Genomic DNA, 25000 nt, shown 5'->3' on the forward strand with positions numbered 1-25000 from the left:
AATCATAATAATAATAATAATAATAATAATAATAATAATAATAATAATAACAATGGTAATAATAATAATAAAAATGATAATAATAATAATGGTAATAATAACAACAAAAATAATAATAATAAAAATAATAATGATAATAATAATAGTAATAATAATAATAATAATAAAAATGATATTAATAATAATAATAATAATAATAATAAAAATGATATTAATAATAATAATAATAATAATAATAATAAAAACTAACGCCCAAAGTGCCAACGCGCTTGAACAGGAATATCTTCAATTTACATTCGTAAAATAAAACTTACGGATATTCTCACTTTGCACTGAAAACGTATGCTGGGATTGGACAGTTGTGTGAATGAATAAACAGAGTAAACGTGGAAATATTTTCTTTAGCCTCAGTAAATCAAGAACCTCACATGCCGGAGGTCTTTTTTATTTACGTATGCAAAAGCATATATTTTTCTCCAAAACCCAAATTATTCTGAAAATTTGACATACAAACATACATTTCTCTTATTTCAAATATAGTCGTAATACAAGACACGCAGGCCTTCTGGAGTGCAGAATTACAAATTTATTGAAACATTAAACATAAATTGAAAGCTTCAAAAAAAAAAAAAAAAAAAAAAAAAAAAAAAAAAAAACTCTATGATGTATATTTTCTGCTTTCGTCTAGGAAAACTTTTACTCATACAAAACGCTGTAATACGATATATTCGTTTAAATCAAATTCTATTCTATACATATATATATATATATATATATATATATATATATATATATATATATATATATATATATATATATGTGTGTGTGTGTGTGTGTGTGTGTGTGTGTGTGTTACAGCAAAAACGTGAAATCACAAAAATTTTCAGTATGTGTAATCCCTGTGAGCGTTAGTGATTTCATGAAATCACTGAAAATTCTAGTGATTACATGAAATCCCTGATATATGGGACGATCTGTTACACAAATTCACTGTTGGTATTTCAGTGAAATTATGTAATGTTTTTTTAGAATTGGCACAAATGGTCTTACGATGTCAAGAAATCAATATAAGGTTTTTTTTTATTTATGTATTATCATAGAAAGATAGGAATCTTTGATATGTATAATGCATAACAGTTATTGGCATAAAAAAACATTTTTAATATTACAATCTAAAATCAGCTCCTACAAGATTATTCAGATATAGTTTGTAGACAATTAATGTACTAATAGTATGGGTAATGTAACTGGTTTTTATATCTGGCAGTGGCTCTGTAATGCGTTTGCGGGGAGGGGTATGGGGCGAGGGCGACCTGTCAAAATCTCTAATGTGAAGTTCCTTTTGTCTGTGAGAAGCCGGGGGAACCTGCTCTAAGACTTGGCGCAAGTGCGCAGGAGAGCGCCAATGCATTGGCGAGGGCTTGCGAGCAGGAGAGTGATGGCCCTGGATGGGAGGTCCCTGAAGAGCGAAATGACATGGATTGCACCACTGTTCTGACAATGGCACTGAACCAAGGCTGCTTGCTGACTGATGTACTGTCAGAATGATTCCCTGAAGGAAAAGGGAGTCTCTACCGATGCTTGCAGTGGTGGGTCCGCCTTGGAAAATTGAATCTTCAGATCCTGAACCCTTCTGTGGAGCCTCCTTTCCCTTTCCCTGGCAGTCGCTCTGTAATGCATTTGCGGGGAAGGATATGGGGTGAGGGCGACCTGTCAAAATCTTTACTGTAAAGTTCCTTTTGCCTGTGAGATCGTTTTGAAGCCGGGGGAACCTGCTCTAAGACTTGGCGCAAGTGTGCAGGAGAGCGCCAATGCACTGGTGAGGGCTTGCAAGCAGGAGAGTGATGGTGCGTAGTAAGGCGCTGCACAGGAGAGAGCTGGGGAGCCGGAGAGGGCTGGCGCACAGGAGAGTGGTGGTGAGAAGAGGCGCTGACATGCAGGAGAACGTCGCTGCGCATGAGAGTCCTGACATGTAGGAGAGCACAGCTGCGCAGGGGAGCGCTGACGAGTTGGAAAACGCTGTTGCACTGGCGAGCTGGTAAACGCTGGTCTCTGGAATGGCGAGAATGCGCTGGAGCGCAGGCGATCAGGAGATCGCTCGGGCACTGGAAGGCACTGAAGAGCAGGCGAATGCTGATGCACCGAAGAACGCTGAAGTGCTGGAAAGCTATGATGCTCTGGGAAGCGTTGAAGTGTTGGAGGGCGCTGAGGTGATGCTGGTTGGCGCACAGCCCAACGCTTCAAAGGTGCATTACGAGCAGGCAGATGAGAAACAGGAGACAGGAACGGAGAAGGCAGGTCAGCATGAACGAAGGTCTGTAACAGGGATGTGCCCTTTGAAGGGGCGGACATCCTCCAACGGGGATCGCGAACGATCCTGTCACAACTTGGGTGTTAGAATGTGAAAATAAAAAAATTAAATATAATTGCATACCGAATACCCAAGGTATAACAAAATTAAAAGTGAAGATAAGCAAGGGAAACGCATGTAACTGTGGTATGCTGGGAATGGGAAGTTGAAATAATATTTCAGTAACATAACATTAATTTAATTCAGTGCACAGTAAACATATACAGTACATATAAAGTAAACATAATACACACAAAATAATACACACAAATATAAAGATAATATAACTGCCCTAACACTGGACAACACACTGGTGAGATAAGGGGATTACGAGGTACAGGTTACAAAATACTTAGCCGAAAAAGCCGAACAGCAGAGAAGTTCACAAAAATGATACAAAGACGAAAGACGATACACAATACAGGTGAGGGAGGCAAACTTGTAGCAGTGGGTAGCAGTAATGAGCTGCCAGTGACTACCGACCCAGCTCAGACCCTGTATATATACAGGCCAGAAGCAGTCACGGCGTATCCTGATTGGCTTAAGTTGAGGTGGGAGCAAGCAATCCCACTTGCGACTGCTAATTAAAAGACGTGACAAGTGCTCAAGCAATTAACAAACAACCTGCTTGTTGTACAGGGAAGGCAGGCGGGGGGAAGGAGAATGGTGGCCGTGACACCCCCCCACCGAAGACCTCCGAAGTGGGACATGAAGGAGGTTAACCTGTTGGAGCACGAGATAAGGTGTCCGCAATGATGTTGTCTGATCCCTTGATGTGGTGAATTTCGAGATGGTATTCTTGAAGAGTAAGTGCCCAGCGAAGAATCTTCTGATTGGTTAGTTTGGATTTCTGGATGAAGGCCAACGGGTTGTGGTCGGTGAATATTTTGATTGGACATGAAGCAGACTGTAGGTAGCATTTGAACTTGTTAACGGCCAGAATCAGGGACAAGGCTTCCTTCTCGATGGTTGAGTAACCCACCTGGTGACTCTTCAATTTGGCAGAGAAGAAAGCCACAGGGTGCAGAATGGTGGAGGATGGATCTGGTTGCAACAGCACTGCCCCAACTCCAATTCCACTCGCGTCAACCAGCAGGTGGAAGGGCCGCAGATAATCAGGTACCTTTAGTACTGGTTCAGAAGCCAAGAAGTTCTTGATGTGGGTAAAAGACGTCTGGCACGCTGGAGTCCACTTAAAAGGCTGAGCAGGGCTAGTCAGAGTGGTGAGGGGTGCCGCCACAGTCGAGAAGTTGCTGCAGAATCGACGGTAATACCCCGCCATCCCGAGAAACCTCATCACCTCCTTTCGTGTCGTGGGTGTAGGGAAGGAAAGGATCGCCTCCACGTTGGCTTCTTTTGGGCGCACAGTACCGCTTCCCACTACATGACCCAAGTAGGTCACGGTGCCACGACCAAACACCGACTTCTGGAGGTTAATGACGAGTCCTGCGTCCTCCAACCGTTGGAACAGTCCTCTCAAACGCACCACGTGCTCGTTCCAGTTGGCCGCCACCACCACCACATCGTCCAAGTAGGCATGAACTCCTGGTAGGTCTCGGATGACTGAGTTAATGAGTCTCTGGAATGTGGCAGGAGCATTAGTAAGTCCAAAAGCCATTACCTGATATTCATAGAGCCCAAACGGGGTAATAAAGGCAGAAAGGGCCTGGGCTCTTTGGGTTAACTGCACCTGATAATAACCCTTCAGTAAGTCTATTGTAGAAATGAAAGAGGCATTTCCTACTGTATCTAACAGTGTTTCAATGAGTGGCAATGGGTAGGCATCCCGGACAGTGACGTTGTTTAATTTACGGAAATCTGTACACATCCGGTAAGTTTGATTAGGTTTAGGAACCAAGATACAGGGTGAAGCCCAAGGAGACTGACTAGGTACGGCTAGATTATGATCAAGAAGATACTGTACTTCTTGTTTGAGGATTTCAGTCTTGACAGGGTTAAGGTGATAAGGACGTTGTCTAATGGGAGGTTGGTTTGGATCTTTTAATTGAATGTCATGTTTAAGAATATTGCAAGAGCCTGGATGTTCTGAGGTAATAGTTGGAAATTGTTTTAGCAAGTGAGTTATCTGCTGTTTTTGACAAGGGTTAAGCCCACAAAAATACTCATCAGACTGAAGCAATAGTTCTTGATTCAATGAGGCACTGGTAGGTAAGGGAAAGTCAATGGATTGGGTGCCTTCGTTTTCCTCGGACAAAGTCACTGCCACAGGAGCTACATCATCATTAATGGTTACAAGAGTCACTGGCAAACTGCTGGTACCCTCCTCTGGTGGTCTGGAAAGGTAGGACTTTATCAGATTAATATGTACCAACTGCTGTTTTTTACGTCGGTCTGGGGTTTCAAGAACATAGTTAAGTGGTCCCAGCCGTTCTTTAATTTTATATGGCCCTAAAAACCTCTTTTGCATTGGGCTCCCTGTTATAGGTAGAAAAGCCAAAACCAAATCCCCTGGATTAAATGTTCTACTTTTTGTTTTCTTGTCATACTGTGCTTTATATCTGCCTTGGAGCCGGGACAAGTGGGACTTAGAAAACTTACGTACTTCCTGTAATTTACTTTGTAGATTTTTAACATATGCATTTACATTAGTGTGACTGTCTGACTGGGGCATGAACCACTGATCTTTCAATATTTTTAAGGGTCCCCTTATGGGTCGCCCATATAACAACTCAAAAGGTGAGAAACCCATAGATTCGTGATTGGCTTCCCGAATAGAAAAAAGTAACCAATCTAAGTTAGTGTCCCAACTTGCTCCAGTCTCCAGGCAGTATTTTCGTAACATGGATTTTAGGGTCTGGTGGTACCTTTCCAGACACCCCTGCGATTGTGGATGGTAGGCTGAGGAGACAACATGTTTGATTCCCAGTTCAGTAAGGACCTGTTGAAAGAGAGCACTTGTAAAGTTAGTACCTTGATCGGATTGGATCTGACAGGGGATTCCTTTAGAGGTGAACATAGATAACAAAGGTGCAATTACAGATTTGGCAGTGATGGATTTAAGGGGGAATGCCTCAGGATAACGGGTGGTCACATCGACTACAGTTAAAAGATATTCGTTTCCTTTCTTTGTCCTAGGTAGGGGGCCGACACAATCAATGATTATTTTATTGAAAGGCTCTTCTTTGATAGAGATTGTCTTGAGGGGAGCCTTGGGAATGTTTTGATTAGGCTTACCCGCTACCTGGCAAATGTGACAGGTCCGCACGAAACTGGAAATGTCCTTACGCATCCCCGGCCAGTAAAAATGTTCCAATACTTTGAGATAAGTCTTCCTGATACCTAGATGTCCTGCAAAACCATCATGAGCTAATTTGATGACACTATTCCGAACCGATGTAGGAAGGACTATTTGATGGGTTTCTGACCAGGACTGCAACTTATTGTGGGTAGGTGGTCTGTATGCTCTCATTAAAACTCCATCTTCAAAATAAAAGCATGGAGTGGTGTCTATATCTGTTTTGTCGGTAGCTGTGTGAAGTACATGAGAAAGAGTGTGATCCTGCTGTTGTGCCTGAATGAGTTCTGCTTTGTTCATGGCCCTGTTTATCAGATCATCCTTCCCAAAGGATGGAGGAGTAGTAGGTAAAGATGGAGTTAAGGATGAAGAATTAGCGGAGGGAGCAGTTAAGACCTTACTTTGAGACCGGGTGACAGCACAGGCCGGGAAAAGGTGGGGAAGTCTTTCATCCAGATCATGTGTAGGACTAACAGGTAAAGGTTGGTCTACAGTCTTCACTGGAGGAACTGTTAAGGTACCTGCGAGATCATTACCTAGTAGAAACTGAATTCCGAGTACAGGCAAGGAGTCTTGACGTATGGCTACTTTAACAGGGGAGGATAGAAGGTCACATTCAAGATAAATTTCTGCTAGGGGATAAGACGTTTGACAAGTTAGATCAGACAGTAAAATTTTTTCACCGGTGTAAGAATCAGAAATGTTCGGAATGACATTGGATAATAGAATGGACTGAGCTGCACCCGTGTCTCTAAGTATAGTAATAGGGTACTTATGATCACCCTTACGTATCGACACAAATCCTTGAGAGATAAAAGGGTCAAAGAGAGAGAGATTAGGACCAGGCACATTTGAGGCTGCTATTGGCTTAGAAGAAGTGACTGTGTGTTTGGTGTTAGAACTTTTGGACACTTTACACCCAGGATGACGACACTCTTGGATCATATGCCCAGGTTTCTTACAATAATTACAGGTTACTGGCTGGGGAGCAGGACGTAAACTGTTGCCTCCTAAACCTCGCCCCACTCCTGCAAGGTGTTCACCAGAGGGGGGTCTCACACTGGGGCTCTGCCTACGAGCTCCACTCCCCCACGTGTCTATCATCAACGCCTGAGCATCCACTAACTCTGCTGCTCGGATCAGCTCCTTCTCACCCCTTTCCTCCACATATCTCACCAAGTGGAAGGGAAGCTTATTCTTCCACTCCTCCAAGACAACAGCATTAACTAGTTCTGAAAATGTTGTTACATTAATAGCCTCAAGCCACTTTTTACACTGTCTTAATTTATCAGTGGCAAATTCAACATAAGTTTGGGTATGGGACTTGGTTAAGGATCTGAATTTCAGTCGGTAGCCGTCAGGAGTAAGAGCATAGGCATACAAGACCTGTTTCTTAACAAAATCATAATCCTCAGGCCTATCTAAACTGTTATATACCCGAAGAGCCTTTCCTGTTAATTTTGGAGTTAGGATGGTAAGCCATTCATCCTTTGGCCATTCTTGTTTGTTAGCAATAATCTCGAAAGTTTTAAAGTACCCATCAACATCATCTTCAGAAAAACCAGGAAGGAGGGAGGACATGTTACCTACATTTAATTTTAACTGTTTTTCCTGTATTTCTAGTACCTTTTCTTTGCTTTTTTCTGTTATGTCTACCTCTTTAGATTTTAACTCTAACTCTCTTTCTACCTTCTCCCTTTCTAATGCAAGCCTTTCTCTTTCTAGTTTGAATCGTTCTCTTTGAATTTCGATTTCTCTTTCGTTTTCTACTTCTAATCTGAGTTTTTCTCTTTCTTTTTCGCTTTCTAACAATTCTCTTTGCATTTGTAATTGATAGTCTAATTTTAATTTCTCCAGTTCTAAGGGATTGACTTCAGTAAATCGCTGATAAGGCCTAACAGGTGACAAAACGGGAGGCGAGCGGTAACCCGCTGGTTCAGCCTGAGCGTCAGGTAACACCGAACTCGCCGGGGTTAAAGTATCTATGGCGACTGCCGCAAGTACCCCTTGGCTGACTAACTCTTCAACCACCACATTCTTAATCATAGTCTTATTTAGCTTATAGTGAATTTCAATGCCATAATGATGGGCAATTTGCTTCCAATCATCTTTTCTGAGAGGTCCTGCTAACTTATCCGAAGATGGATTAGCAACAAAATCATCTAGGTTAAACATGATTAATTATTAATAGTAAACAATAAAAAGAATACAGGGAAAGAATCAAATGAAATTATTGAACTAGCACTCGATAGACAAGGACGGCCGGGTCGTAAAACAGAAACAGCCCTTCGATAACTAGACAGACCCTCATTAATGTCTCGTTATACCCTTAGTCCTATGCCCAAGATTATTGTTCGTGTGAGACTGAGACAAACACAAGTTTGTATAAACGATACTTGAAAAAGATACTTGATAAGGATTCATAGATGGAGTGTTCGCGTCTGAGTCACCGACAATCACATACCGCGTAAAGATATTTGAATAAGATTTTTAATGATACTGAAGAAACATGAGAGGCTTGGGGAAAAAAATGGACACTCCGATACTTGGAACGATAAATGATACTTGATATAAAGATACACAAACAATAATGATCCGTACACACGGAATGGAGAGCGAAAGTAAGCACTTATTAGCTAACCCTAACGCTGATAAAGTTTACTAGTGAGGGCTGTGAACACTTTAAACTGAGTAAACTCTATGACTGCTACTTACTGCACTTGATCTAACATATGTGGTGTGGCGGTACAAAGTGCAATACCAAACGAGTTTTACCGTAAGAATTTAAACTGCACATACCAACACTCGTCTTGGTTTACAATAAAAAAAACACTTCACTTATCAGATACAAGAAACATATTAAAGCACTGAACAAAATCAAAGCACTGTCACTGTAAAAGAAAGTGATTAATAATTAACAGGACACAAGGGAGTAACAAATAAAGGACAACGATTACCAACTTAGCAATTAAGTCCTGGGAAGGTCGCCACTTGTCACAACTTGGGTGTTAGAATGTGAAAATAAAAAAATTAAATATAATTGCATACCGAATACCCAAGGTATAACAAAATTAAAAGTGAAGATAAGCAAGGGAAACGCATGTAACTGTGGTATGCTGGGAATGGGAAGTTGAAATAATATTTCAGTAACATAACATTAATTTAATTCAGTGCACAGTAAACATATACAGTACATATAAAGTAAACATAATACACACAAAATAATACACACAAATATAAAGATAATATAACTGCCCTAACACTGGACAACACACTGGTGAGATAAGGGGATTACGAGGTACAGGTTACAAAATACTTAGCCGAAAAAGCCGAACAGCAGAGAAGTTCACAAAAATGATACAAAGACGAAAGACGATACACAATACAGGTGAGGGAGGCAAACTTGTAGCAGTGGGTAGCAGTAATGAGCTGCCAGTGACTACCGACCCAGCTCAGACCCTGTATATATACAGGCCAGAAGCAGTCACGGCGTATCCTGATTGGCTTAAGTTGAGGTGGGAGCAAGCAATCCCACTTGCGACTGCTAATTAAAAGACGTGACAAGTGCTCAAGCAATTAACAAACAACCTGCTTGTTGTACAGGGAAGGCAGGCGGGGGGAAGGAGAATGGTGGCCGTGACAATCCACAGAAAAGTCCAGGGCTGAAGTCCGAGGACTAGTGGCAGCGTCATCAGGAGAAAGTCCAGGAACGGGCGAAGGTCAAGGGCCGGAAGACGACTGAAGTGGAGGCTTCCCTGTGGGGGAAGACTGCGAAGAGTTGCCACCTCTAAGGTGAACCGGAAGGCGAGCTCTGAGAGATCGAAGATGCCCTCTAGTTCTAGGGGCCAGGGGATTAGCAATCTGACCTTTAGAAGCAGCAGTCCTTCGCAGAGGAGTCTCTATGAGTTAACTTTTCCTCCGAGGAGAAACATTCACAGGAGAAACAGACGAAGTACATCATTTAGTTTCCCCCTCAAAGGATGAACAGGAACGGGGAAAATATAGTCGGCAGCAACAGCTAGAGAGTATGCAGCGGCCACAGAAGACGCCTCAGACACCCCAACCTCGACGGACGACAGAGGATCCAACTCCAAAGTTGACGAAGACTGCACACTAGCACCATGAATGATGAATTGCAGCAAGGAGTCTTTGGAGTTCGGACCCAGGACCCCCAAAGACGACCACACCTGTAAAAAGGGAGACAGAGACAAAGCCTCACCCACCCCCCGGGGATATGGGGCCACTTCGCTAGGGGAAGCAACACCATCTCTCAAGGGTCAGGGTTGGCCATAAATTAAAGGGTCTACACTACTACTTGACGTTCTCTCGGAAGAGACCAAACAAGCAGGAACTTAGGGGGAAGTTCGGGAAGTTCGAAGGAGAAATATCCCGCTTTGACTTCTTCTGCTTTCGCCCAAACCTTTTCCACTGGGAGGCAGACAACTCCCGACACTCACTACACCCTTCAAGTCCAGGGCAAGTATGCAAGGTCGACAGAAGTCAACACACACACACAATAATCAAAGAGAAAGCACAAACAAAAGCAATTAATGGCATGGATGAAGAATGACAACGACCGTTCACCATCCGTGCCAAAAGCAAAGCGAGCTAAATCATCGCTGTGTTAGAGGGAGCAGTAGCAAGCTAACCCCCTTACCCTCGCTAACTAGTGGAATGGGTAGTTAACCCTAACAAATTTTTAATGGCTCGTCCTTTCAGCTTCGGTAAAAGTAATAACCCCTAATAAATAGCTTAGGTTTGTATTCCAGTTACGGAACAAATATGCTTTTGGGGCACAGCTTCTCTCTAATACAATTTTTATTAAAGACAATTACTGTGCCTTCCGGGTGCCAATGTGTTTCCCACAGGAATCCTTGTATTTTCTCAGGTTCTTCAGATTTCCCAGTGGTTAAAGAATCTATGAATGTTCTTTTTCTTCATTTATTTTATCACTACAACACTATTTCGACAAAACTATGTCTTTATCAAGTGATAAAGACAATTCCTTATATCTGAGGTTCTACAAAAATTATGATAAATTATTTTGTTGCTGCTGTAGCAAGCGCTGCAGCAGAGCCCACTGGTCGCTCGTAAACGATCCAATGCCAGACGACGTTGCTTCATGGAGGAGTGTTGCAGTAGGCGGTGCCATGGCCTGGGCCGTTGCTAAGACCGGGGCAACAGGTGCTGGGGCAGGGGCAGCATGTGTGGGGATTGAGCAAGGAGACGGGGTGGAGTGTTGGGACACAAGTCTGGCTGTTAGCGTCACCAACTCCAAGGAGATGATGTGGGCTTTGTTCTTTGGTACAGGCCGTAGCAAGTGTGCCAGTCCATCCGTCACACTGCCCTTCCAAAACGCTGTCTCCGCGTCGTGGATCCCACGCACCTGTTGGATGAAGGTGTTGGAGGCGTTCGTGTGCAGATCCACCAGCTAGGAATAGTTAATAAGGTATATGTTAGTGACATAGCCAATATCATACATTACACATTATTAAATTGTCTTGATCCCTTTACAGACACTGCCAATTCTGATACGACCGCGTACCCCTAGGACATGACTGGTGTCTACAGCAGGGTTGGTACCACATCTATTAGATTCCTACAATGGAATGAATACATATAGTGTCCTTTCAATGCTATACTATATATACATAGATACATCCATACAATATCCTTTCAAAACTATACTATACATACATACAGATTTAGACATATCCATTCATCTATGTTATCTACTTCTACCAATGGAGATAGGTATATTTGCACTGCACTACACTGTCCTTTCCCTTCAACATACTGGTACAGTATATAGCATTCTGCATTTAACATTATACATTATTAATGTGATTTTGTTATATACATATTTAAATTCAGGGTGAGCCAATTTCTATATTTGGTGTGCAGTAGTAATTCCTCCTTAACTTAGTCATACTTGCCAATCTCCACGTAATTTTGTACGTTGATCATTACCAATGTGCAATTGTGTTATTTCTTGCGAAGGGATGTCACTTTATTACAATTATATTAAATGCATTTGGTCACCAATACACTATCCTTGCCCGTTAACATACAGATATTTTTCAATCTTCATTCCCTATCTTTCCTTAACCCTATTAGTTAACTAAGAACTTCAAAATGCTTAAAATTCAATAAAACCATAATTGTTTTCTAGAACTATTCTGTTTTCAGAATCTAACATTATATCTACTTGGCTATATCACTGTATGCCTTCAATTATTTGATAAATGAGTAAAAACAAAGAAAAATTGCAAAAATTCCTTTTCAAATATGATTTTATTAATTCCACCAACAATCCTTTAACCAATTCATTAATGTCACACGTTTATCTTCCATTAGCTACACTTTTTGTATACTTTATAGGTGATATGTCTGAAAACATATTGATCGCAAAATAGTTTTTTTTTTCTTTTTGCTTTCTCTTAAAATCACCTTTACCTTTCATAAAGCAACTCTGACAATATAGAGCATATAATACATAGGAGTTTGTGGTTCTTCTCATTATACTGTGCTGGAAAATGCCTTTCAATAGATCAGATGCCATAGAATTTGCAAATCTTTTCTTTGTATTTTGCCTCCCTTATATAGCAATGGTACTCTGATATATTGTAGCATATGTTTGAGTCCACAAAGCTGCTTCAACTACAAAATGCCAGATAGGTTGGTACCATTTCTGTCTCTTTCTTTTGTAAGAATATGTTGAGTGAAGCTGATCAAACTTATCAAACCCTCTATTACTTGTATTCTACATAAACATGGCAAATACAGAGATAATTTGTATTTTTCGCTAATACAAACCTGTAGTTATTAATTGTGGATATACTGTACTTTCAGCGGAGCTGGAAAAATCTTTAATCGGATTCAAATGAAATGTTATGAATTTCTTCTGATGATAATTGACAAGTAGCGAAGGCTACTTCATACTAATAAAGGAAATGCGAATAAAATAATTCCTAACGTTAGGCTACACCCAGGGTTAAGGGAAAAATTAAAAGTACAGAGTCAGCTGACCGATAAAAAACAAAGCAATATCAAGTATTTTGCCAATATATTAAATATCGTAATTTACTACTATATATGAAGTTTGCCCTATGGAAAAAAATAGGATTTGTTAACAAATTATATCTTTTCTAACATCTTAGTAATCAAGATATGTCGTAAAACAAGGAAACGATAGGCAGCCAACGAAGTAAGCCTGAACGTCAGCAGACGAATGTAAACAAAACTTCTGTAATGTTTAGGAAACGAAGTTTTTCTCCCAAATGTGCTTATTTGACTATTATTCATGTAATTCGGTAAATATATAATTTTTTTCAAATTAATATCTGGAAACACCATTACTTGTCACATTTTGAATTTCAATACAAAACAATATTTGTGTCATTGTCATGTAATGTAAACAAACCCGCTACACGAACTTTGGCTAAGAAGATATTGCGATAAATCTGAATAATATTGACTTATTCAACAAAATACGCGAACTTCTATCGTAAAATACGAACATATATAATAATTTAACGTATCATAACTTAAGAATAAAAAATAAATTAACAAAATCGGCTAGCGACCGAGATTAAAAGGAAGAAATCGTCAGAGCAACTAGTTCATAGAATCGTCAACAGATGGCAGTATGTAGAAGGCAACTATATCATCTGCAAGGGGCGCTAAGCTTGAAATTTCATACGTGGTGTGGAAAATTCGTTCTCCCCAGTGAAATTATAAACATGAAAACGAATGTGTATTATTTCTCTCACCCCGTCGAAGGACTTCCTCTCGGTGATGTTGGTCGTGGAACTCGCAACCCTCCTTCTCTTAGGGGCCCTTCCAACGTGCTCAGCCTCCATGGCACCCAACTCCCGTAGAATATCGTCCTTCTCTTCGTCTGCGGATGTGTCCTCACCGTGTGGCACACGGTGGACGCCGGGGGGCCCTGGCTCACGAGGTGGCAAGGTCGGTGGTGGGGCTGCAGTAGCTGCACTCTGGTTGATATAATTGGTAATTATAATGGTGTATATATAACATCGTCTTCTATGATTCATCTTGTATATTTTTTAATAATTACATTAATGTTACCTAGTCTTTACATAAATTATGTTTCGCACAGTGATGAAGTGATAGCAATGTTTCGTTTGTAATTTAAACTGTGATTTGGGCAATAATAAAATTATGTCAACCTTCATAACTTTTGGCAAATTTGGTTTGGATATGCCAATAACATTGCAAAACAAAATATGACAATTGCCCCATAACGTGTATTGGACCTTGTCTAATGTAATTTACAATGCATATTGATAATTGCAACATCTTTATCAACTATGGGTTCAATTGGGGACTAGGAGGCACTTGGTGGGGTAGGTCCAAAATTAATTAAGGGGCAATTGGATATCAAATAACTATGACATACCTGTGACAGGCCAAGGGCCCTGGTTGCCCGTTTACGAACGATATGTTTCTCCATGAAGGAGAATAACTCGTAAATCCATTTCTCAAGGTCAGTCAGCCGCGTCTTTGCCACACCATTCTTCTCTACTTTGGCGAGGATCCGGCCGTATCTTGTCCTCTTAGTGTGCAGCCACCGTGCAAGCTGTTCGTAGGTCAGTGGGGGCTTCATTGAACGTCCCTTCTCGGTAATCGTCCGTTTCTTCTTTTCTGAATTTTTGTAGTCTGTCACCCCACGGTCGTACAGGTATGGGTGCTTCTGGAGCCATTTGCCAAGGTCCCTCTCCACCCTCTTCGGCAGGGTGATTTGGCGGGACCGCGCCCCACCATCTGTGTCCTCTTCGTCCTCCTCCGTCGATGGTGGCTGCGCTTCTTCTGTCTCCTGTTCCACCTCATCCTGACGCTCCTCGGAATCATCCCACATGGTTTAACGTGTTTTTTTCTTTTTTATGGGGGGGGGAGGGTTTGGTGGGCACAGCAGTAAACTTTGTTGGTATTACGATAGGGATTCGCGGTGGTGGGGCGGCGATAGTTAAGTTAGCTGGGGAACAACGCGGTCACTCTAGATGCGTCGTGAGAACTGGCTAGCGATGCCAACGTGGGTTACTTTTACATGCGAGCCGGCTAGCATATCACGTGGTGGGTGACGTGCGAATATCAAGTCGCGAGAATAGTCGCTCCATGCATCGGTCCATCGATTTGGGTTGCTCGTACATTCACAAGCTTGCGCGCGCATGTTGTCGTGCTCCCTTGGAGATTCATCGTGAACGAAGAGTTAGGATTACGCGATGGCGTCGTGATCTATGATTTTTTTTTTCTTTTCTGGAAGTAACTGGCAACAATCAGCATCGCTAGAAGAAAAATCGCAGGTGGGATTCTAGCCTAAATTTGAAATCTATCACATATTTCTTGCTGTCAGGCGTTATGGAAACAACACACGGCTATATTCCTCTCTAAATTTCGTGAAAAAACATCCGTTCCTCCTACGCAAAGCTATCAATATTCAGGCCAATAATTCCATCGTTACAGTACGCCGACACTTGACGCGCGCGCACACTGTATTTCACTAAGGAAATGATTAGCAAAAATACCACACGGGGAAAAGTAGAATAGTTGCATGCAGCAAACAAAAGTACAAGGTGCCTACGCGCTTGAACAAGCAACATCAGATCTTTAATTTACAGTGGTAAAATAAGACTTGCGGAAGTGCTCAATATGCACTGAAAACGTGCTGCGATTGAACAGCTGTGCGAATAGACAAAGATAAACGTAAAAAAATGTTTCACATTATTATTACAGTACTATTATTATTATTACTAGCTAAGCTATAACCATAGTTGGAAAAGCAAGATGCTATAAGCCCAAGAGCTCCAACAGGGAAAAATACCCCAGTAAGGAAAGGAAATGAATAAACGATATAAGAAGCCTCAGTAAACTCAGGAACTTTATTTACCAGAAGACATTTTTTTTATTTAGGTATGCATAAGCATGGCCTTATTTCTCCAACAATTATTCTGGTAATTAGACATTCAACCAGACATTTGTCCATAATTTTAAATACAGCCATAATACTATAAATGATGGCCTTACGAATGAGTACAAAATAAGCAAATTTAAATGAACCCTCAGACATAAATTCAAAACTTCACATTAAAACTCAATGAGTTGCATTTTCTACTTTCTACTGTGACATTTTAATTCATACAAAAAGTTGTGATACAATATGTTCGATTTTACATTAACACGTAACATCATACAAGACCACAATGGCAGCTTGTATAGACACTGTGGAATCCATAACATAGGTTATTTATTATTCTTTCAAAAAAAATCACAAAAAAATTAATGAATTTAAAACACAGTAAGACTTGTGGATATGATCTATGGAAAAAGAGCCGAAACAGTTAGCACTTGTAAAAGAGTTTTACCCTACACTTCTTTATATTTTTCTTAAGATTAAGCTTGTGAAACTAAAATACAGTAATACAATATCTACAATATGATGCTTTGCTAAATTTGGCTTGAGATACTTCATATCCTATTCTAATCTTACAATTGTTAGAAATTAAATACTTGGGTTTATACTTGCACAATATATAATCCCTAAGCTTAATGTCAGTAGCAATCCTTCAGTTTATGAAAAGGTACACATCTTTATATGGAACTGTGTTCTTCACAGTTCCAGCTGTGTGGCATTTGGCTGTTATGCGCAGGCGTAAAAAGGAAGCTGCACGTTAATCTGAAGCCCGAGAGGCCGTAAAGAGAGAGGGAGAGAGCACTTGCTCCCGCAGTGCTGACCATGGCGGGTTGGAGGTAATATTTTTACTCTTGAATGTGATAAGTGTATAATTAGATTATTACCCTACTTCCAGCTATTATATTTGAATATTTTTTCGGTCTTTTTATAATTTTTTTCAATTCTCTTTTCAATTCTTTTGACTACACCCAAGACAGAACGCTGTTTTTCAACACTGAAAAATAAGAATCTAAGAAACCCCACTAATTTGCAAAGACTAAATGCACTTGCAGTGCTTCAATTGAGAAGAAAATCATCACTTGTCATGCAGACAGCAAAGAGAAAATAATTGATTATTTTGAACAAATTAAAAGAATTAAACTAGTTTTAAATAAATGGATCAAGCTTAAACAGCCACAATTTAGGTTATAATACATAAAATATATTTGATTTTATTCTTTTAGGATTTTATTAAATTTCTGAATAAATTTTCGTATGCATTTTTGTTTCTTATACAATAGTAAAATGAAGGCTATAAGTTTTCTGGAACAGCACCCCCACTAATTTTAGCCACGAGTCGCCACTGCACGACGATGCAAACAACTCTCTCTCTCTCTCTCTCTCTCTCTCTCTCTCTCTCTCTCTCTCTCTCTCCTATATAATAAAGAGCAAGTGTCTAGATATATATATATATATATTCGTCCCTCGTATAGGGGGGGGGAGAGAAAAAGTAGTCATATCCCGGTGAGAGGCAGGTGCGTGTGTGTGCATATCTATCTAAATATCTATCCAATAATCTTGACGGGTCGCATACACTAGTTTAATATAAACAAGAAGATGGCAACCCCATCCGGAGAGGCTTGAAGAGAAACCCCCCCCCCCCTCTCTCTCTCTCTCTCTCTCTCTCTCTCTCCTATATAATAGAGCAAGTGTCTAGATATATATATATATATATTCGTCCCTCGTATAGGGGGGGGGAGAGAAAAAGTAGTCATATCCCGGTGAGAGGCAGGTGCGTGTGTGTGCATATCTATCTAAATATCTATCCAATATTCTTGACGGGTCGCATACACTAGTTTAATACAAACAAGAAGATGGCAACCCCATCCGGAGAGGCTTGAAGAGAAACCCCCCCCCTCTCTCTCTCTCTCTCTCTCTCTCTCTCTCTCTCCTATATAATAAAGAGCAAGTGTCTAGATATATATATATATATATTCGTCCCTCGTATAGGGGGGGGAGAGAAAAAGTAGTCATATCCCGGTGAGAGGCAGGTGCGTGTGTGTGCATATCTATCTAAATATCTATCCAATAATCTTGACGGGTCGCATACACTAGTTTAATATAAACAAGAAGATGGCAACCCCATCCGGAGAGGCTTGAAGAGAAACTCTCTCTCTCTCTCTCTCTCCTCTCTCTCTCTCTCTCTCTCTCTCTCTCTCTCTCTCTCTCTCTCTCTCAAGAAGTTAGCAACCTGACACCCCTCCTACATAAAGCTGAAAACCCGTATGAATGTTTTACCAGTAACTTGATGATTACAATGACCTAACTGACCACTCATTGTTATGTCAATGGTATTATGCCACCAGTTTTAAAAGGATCTCGATATTAAGTGAATTTCTGCATATTGCTCTACGGAAGGACTATCTTGAAGTAGCTAGCAATCACAGACGGAGTTATAACCTTGCAAGAGACTCTTCAGCTATGGTAAGCAGCTCTTCTAGGAGAAGGACACTCCAAAATCAAACCATTGTTCTCTAGTCTTGGGCAGTGCCATAACCTCTGTATCATGGTCTTCCACCGTCCTGGCTTAGAGTTCTCGTGCTTGAGGGTACACTCGAGCACACTTCTATCTAGTTTTTCTTCCTCTTGTTTTGTTAAAGTTTTTTTTTATAGTTTTTATAGGAAATATTTATTTTAATGTTGTTACTATACTTAAAATATTTTACTTTTCTTTATTTCCTTTCCTCACTGGGCTATTTTCCCTGTTGGGGCCCCTGGGCTTATAGCATCCTGCTTTTCCAACTAGGGTTGTAGCTTAGCATTTAATAATAATAATAATAATAAATGCACTATGGTGTCTTCATTTTTTTTTTTTTTTTACCAAATATTCCATAATGACAAATTTTCGCTTAATGTCACCTTAATAATCAGAGAAAAATACATGTAAGAAATTATCGAAATAGAAATGATACAAGGACGAGGCTAAAACTGTTCATGCTAGACCTAAAATAGAACTAATTTAAATAACCAGTATTAAATGTGCCAAATAGCAGCAGTAATTCCCTATACGTCATACGAAAATGACTCCATTATTTCAGTCTTACTTGCAATTGAATTTCGTTTATGATATCTTGTTCATTTCTCTGTAAATACAAACGAATGTATCTACTTTAGGAAATGTTATCCCATGCAATGCTATTTTGTATATTTCGCCAAAACTTTAAAAAGATTAGAGACTTTGTCTATACAGAGCATAATTCATTGGTTTAACCTACCAGTGTTCTTTATTTGAGATACTTTTGAGAGAAGTGGTTCTTAGATCAAATGTTCTTTTTAAATAGATTAGAGTAGTTTATAACTTAATTAGATATATTAATGTTTTAATGATTGGTTGTACAATATATTTAGGTAAGTGAAGTTTACATGAATGATATATATATATATATATATATATATATATATATATATATATATATATATTTGTGTGTGTGAACTATTCATTAAAAATGTAATAAACCTGATTAATTTTGAAAATCACACTATGAAAAACAAGCTAGCTTTAATGATCATTTCTCTCAAAGTTTCCTGAATAGGGAAGAGTTAAAGAACCATCACGTTATATTGAGTATATACGTTATTTCTCATAGTATCTTCCATGTTTCATTCAGTCACAAATAAATTCCCATCGGAAACGAATAATTTTATTTCGTTCCTTCATATGACTTCCCTAATGTCCTCAGCAATTGGTAGGGCTTGGGTAAAGTAGTCTGGGAAAAGTAATAAAGAATCAAGGTTACGTTAGGGAGGTTTATCTGGAAAATGCATTATTTCCGTCAAAGAGGAAGGTCAAACGTGAATCAGAACTAACCAAGTAAAGATGAAGTTTTCATATTTGTTAATATAATGAATTCTTATTTTTAGTTTTTTATTTTATTATATGACACATCACTGTTCTTCAGATTGTCTTCCCATATTAATATCTGAAATAAGTTTATTATAAGTATAAATATCAAGTAATGGAGTTTAGTAAAAGCCTTCAAAAAAACCCTAATTTCTAATAATCAGAAACTTTGCCTACAAACAAGCATAACCCATGAAAACAAAAGACATAATGAAGAGATTCTATACTGTAGATAATCAGCTTGTTCGCATGTTGAATACAAGCAAAAGAGTCGAAAACCGCAGGGAAAAAAGTCTAATTAAGTCTAGCAATAAAACCAGTTTAACCAGTTCTTACAATCTGTTTAGAACTCTGTGCCTTACTCTTAGTCTATAGAGTTATTTCATCTTTTATTTTAGAGGGTGCTAGTTTGACAATGAGAAATGAACCGAGTTTTTTTCTGTACTTGACTACATTAATTAAACCATAAAAGAACGTCTAGGTCGCAGGGTTTTTTAGAAACCAACTTAATTTTTTCTAAAGGTGTTTTCAACATATGAATCACTGTCACCTACCATATACTACTTAGTCTTATTACAAATGCAAAGGATCATTTTTGTTTTGAAAGACCTGGATTAATTAATTTTTTCTATGGGTGTTTTCAACATATGAATCACTGTCACCTACCATATACTACTTAGTCTTATTACAAATGCAAAGGATCATTTTTGTTTTGAAAGACCTGGATTATTAATTTTTTCTATGGGTGTTTTCAACATATGAGTCACTATCACCTACCATATACTACTTAGTCTTATTACAAATGCAAAGGATCATTTTTGTTTTGAAAGACCTGGATTAATTAATTTTTTCTATGGGTGTTTTCAACATATGAATCACTATCACCTACCATATACTACTTAGTCTTATTACAAATGCAAAGGATCATTTTTGTTTTGAAAGACCTGGATTAATTAATTTTTTCTATGGGTGTTTTCAACATATGAATCACTATCACCTACCATATACTACTTAGTCTTATTACAAATGCAAAGGATCATTTTTGTTTTGAAAGACCTGGATTAACTCCACAGTCCAAACACTCCCTCTTCTACATGCAATTGCTACTGAGTAAAGGTGAATTTTTTTACACCTAAAACGTAAATGATGCACTGGAAAACACAACTACGCAATCTTACTCCCCCCAAATAAAAATGAAATAAGAAAATTCTTACTTTCAAACGAACGTAATAACAATGAAAGAGAAAACGTAAATTTCACAAATGAAGTGCAGTGAGGTTACCCAGTCAGTCATTACGAAACTTGGATTACAAAAATAGGGGGTTTCCAGAAACTGATTAACACCTTAGCGGAAAAAAAAATGCTATTTTTCTGGAATTAATCATAGTAAATTCAGCATATTAGTATACTTTTAAAAGAGCCCATAAAAAGTTCACAGAGCAAAGGGTCAAGGAGTTAATATAGCAGTGAAAGTTATATAGTAGCATGACGATATGAAGATAGGAAATGGAGGGGAAAAGGTGACATGGTGACTTATAATGTAGAACAATGAAGAGGGAAAGTCGGTGAGAGTAAGATACCATCAATTATAAAATTGTTGCTAACAATTGTAAAAAAAGAAAAAAAAACACGAATAATTTTTTTTACTGAAACGTACGTGACGATTATAGGTGATATAGCTAACACGAGAGAGAGAGAGAGAGAGAGAGAGAGAGAGAGAGAGAGAGAGAGAGAGAGAGAGAGAGAATTTGATGTTAATTTCCATCTGAGAAATTCTAATGTAATACAGGAGGTAATTAAAACTCAAAACCCAATCTTATAGTCAGCCGCCACATAATGATTGACAATGTCCAACTCGAATATTGACAGTCATTGTTTAGTCTGACCTAGGGATTTAATATAAGTGTTAATCGCCTCAATAAGAGTATCCCAGCTGGCCACTAACATCCCATCTTAGTTGATTGGGAGGGAAATATAATAACTTGAGCATATTCTTTTCCTATGGAGTCTCACAATAAGACAATATGCGAGTTCCCTTTCTTTCATTCAGACGTTGCGTAGCACATTCGCATAGAGAAAAAGAGACAGGGGGCGGTAGGTGTTTAACACTGCTAATACACAACCAACGCATGTACAGAGGGGGAGACGTAACGAAAAGAGAAAATCAGTTTCATTGTTTTGTTGGAAGAATAGGCAACTTTGGAGTGAAAATAGATGGGTCTCACAGGAAGAGGGGTGACTCACGAATAGCTGGTCCATTCTCATAACTTGCAAGGCTTCCATTATTCAAACTGTCGAGTTTAAATGCAATGACTCCCAGAGAGACGAGACAAGGTTTATGTGACCGTGGGGTCACCTCCAGTTTCAGTACCATATCAATAGAACGTTCAACCATTTCTCAATTCACCAACAGTAGAGAGAGAGAGAGAGAGAGAGAGAGAGAGAGAGAGAGAGAGAGAGAGAGAGAGAGAGAGAGAGAGAGAGAGAGAGGTAAACGAAACATTGATATATTTTTCTTTATAGAATAACTATTAAAAAAAAGAAAAACAGGAATATAAGCTTGTGGAAAACCCCTGGAGAATAAATGAATTCTTTAAATGTTCGTACCATATATAAGATATTAAGATTTAAGATATTAAAACACTTCGAGGACGACTATCTGACCCAGTCTCACATCCCTTGACCTGACCTAGGGTAAAGCAGCAATTCTTCGCCGAGATAGACCCTTTCTTTAACCATTTCTTTACTTCAACCTACAGGCTTTGGAAACCTCTTGCTGCTTTAGGGTGTCATCATCGTAGACACCAATCTTATCTCTCATAATTTCATTCATTGCTTGCTTAAGCATCGGCTAAATCAGGGAATTAAAAAATAAATTGAAAACCATCAATAACTTTTAGTCTTGTATATAGATAAATACGGATGTTTGAAAATCTTTTTGGTAGAGTTAAAAACCTGGTTATATACAAATAAGTAATAAAGATTATGCATATATATTCAACAAACCAGGGGAGACATAAAAAATTACCCTAGCTAAAATTTTACTCAAGAGTTTCGCAGTAATAACAATAGTAACTAGAAAAGCACTCTGAGATTTCAGACCTCCGGCAGAGTAGCTTATTTCTCGAAACAAGTTTTCCTTTCCAAAAATCAATTTAGACCGTAGGCGTATTTGAAGTCTGTGTGACAACCATGTGCGACCTTGGGGTTAAGGTTAATTCGGTCAACCTTTTATTCGACCTTGACCTTTGACCTACGACTTTCAAAACTAAATCACTTTCACATCTCATCATAACAATTACTCCCTGAAAGTTTCACTAATCTGTGAGTAAAAATGTGGCCAGGAAGTTGTTCAAAAGCAAACTAACAGACAAACAGTGGCGAAAATATTAACCTCCACCCAACTTCGTTATCGGAGGTAATATTTCATCTCTCCCCAAAACACTGATAAGTCGTATCTGTTTTCGCAAATACAGATTAAAAAGGAAAAACATGATAAAAAGTAAAATAGGAAAACAAACCCCTTCTTCTTTACCAGTTACTCGTTTGTAAGGTGATGAAAATCTAAGCACAACCAAGAGCCACACAAAAAAACCCTTAAACATAATCACCTGCAATTCAAAATTACATGAAATGTAAGTCATGCAAAGCAATAATAAAGGGCAACCGTGATTTACGTCAACCACACAGATGTAACGTATTCGATAAGAATGGTATACGAAAGGGTGCGGAACCTAAGCCCTAGTCGGCAAACATGACTTTTGCTAGGTGGAAAGTTTTAAGAAACAGGGAAAACCGAGAAAATGTCAGCTGGGAACTCTTCGGCTGTCTTTAATCTGACAACATGCGAAATATCATGCCATAATCTTTATTCTATTTCTTATTTTTGCAACATTAAATCCCGAACTATGAGACAAAAGAGGAATAAAGCCCAAAAACTAATTGGTAAATACAATACATACTGAATTCAATTTGACTTAAATAAATACATCTATGTACAAGAGAAATATGTGCAATATATATGCGATTAGCAGAAACGTCCTTCTATTCAAATCACTTTCCATCTTGCATTTTATTGAATGTAATTATATCCAATCTATATTCAAATGTGTAACTAGCTGGACATCGATCTTCCACCGAACAACAGATTTAATTCTTATCTAGTCACGTGCAGTGTAGCTGCTGCAATTTGTTCGAAAATACATTTCTACTACTGATACTTATAATAATATATTACCTTTCTACGAAAAGCTTTTCATAGTTTAATCTTGTTGGATGAAGCTACACATGAAAAAATATTAGAACTAATAGATTCCCTGAACATGAAAAAAAAATCCTTAATATGATAACTAAAATATATAAAAGATATTCAAAGGTGTTTTATAGCTTTTATTAATCATTGGAATAGACCTACTAACCAGCTGAAATACATAAGATAAAAAACACGTTGAATTCAATCTTCGGGTATTTTATGGCCATTAGAGATTTTCTTTCTCAAAGACATGAAATAAGCATTAAGCAATCTAAAGATTTAAAATAAAAATAAATAAATAAATAAAACGATCTGGAACAACGCTCTGCTTCGAAGTATATTTTTAACAGAACTCAAAATATTGACATTTGTATACTAAACTCTCTCTCTCTCTCTCTCTCTCTCTCTCTCTCTCTCTCTCTCTCTCTCTCTCTCTCTCCACCAATAGCTACTCAACTTCAAAAAGGTGCTTTTCCCCATCTCTTCAATTTACATCCCCGAGCGCGCATTTCCTGGGGACATTCCAGAGAATATACTACTTCCGACAAGGTAAGTGCTCTTTCAACGATTGCAGAGATGAGCACAAACTGGAAACCCGATTTCTGAGGAGCATCTTCTAAATCACTTCAGTGAAGGAAAGGGAAATACCAGATGTTTTCGCTATTTTAGGTTTCTTTCTCTTGAAATATATTTATTTACCTGTTTACTGTGTGTTTATTTGAGTTTAATTTCCAAACTAAAAAGGAGCTAAATTAATTCTAAAAAGATTCATAGGAAAAATGCATGACCATTTTAAATGGACACTTATTAAAGTCGTGTCTGTGGGCCTTAGGCCTTGGATTCCACTAAACAATTACTAGGGAAAATTGGAAAGAATCTACGTACATTCATACATGAAAAACAGTTGAACACATATGAATTTTTAAAGCTTGTATTTCAATTAAAATCAGCTAAATAGCCAACGACATTACAATAAAGCTCAAATCCCATATATATATATATATATATATATATATGTATATATATATATATATATATATATATATATGTATATATATATATATATATATATATATATATACATATATATATATATATATATATATATATACATATACATATATATATATATATATATATATATATATATATATATATATATATATATATATATATATATATAGTCTGAATGAACATAAAAAACTCTAATATCATACTTATAATCAAACCATAAATAGATATTCAAATATAATAGAATGAACAATTTCTCGTATCTTAATGCAATAAATCTAACGAACGGACAATTCTTAAGATTACGACTCCCTATG

The 25000-nt window shown here is 38.4% G+C and overlaps 2 protein-coding genes across 9 annotated transcripts in view; both read right to left on the minus strand.

The window, feature by feature from the left end:
- Window positions 1-25000, minus strand: part of nuf (rab11 family-interacting protein nuf) — a 401721-nt gene that overhangs the window by 242110 nt on the left and 134611 nt on the right. The window lies entirely within an intron of this gene.
- Window positions 10532-14709, minus strand: LOC137631552 (uncharacterized). Its single transcript, XM_068363357.1, has 3 exons — window positions 14029-14709; window positions 13379-13603; window positions 10532-11037 (listed from the first exon to the last, which is right to left on the minus strand). The coding sequence occupies exons 1-3, from the start codon at window positions 14485-14487 to the stop codon at window positions 10636-10638; spliced, it is 1086 nt and encodes a 361-aa protein (XP_068219458.1). The 5' UTR covers window positions 14488-14709; the 3' UTR covers window positions 10532-10635.

The sequence above is a fragment of the Palaemon carinicauda genome, chromosome 40, assembly GCF_036898095.1.
Source record: "Palaemon carinicauda isolate YSFRI2023 chromosome 40, ASM3689809v2, whole genome shotgun sequence".
NCBI classification, from domain to species: Eukaryota; Metazoa; Arthropoda; class Malacostraca; order Decapoda; family Palaemonidae; genus Palaemon; species Palaemon carinicauda.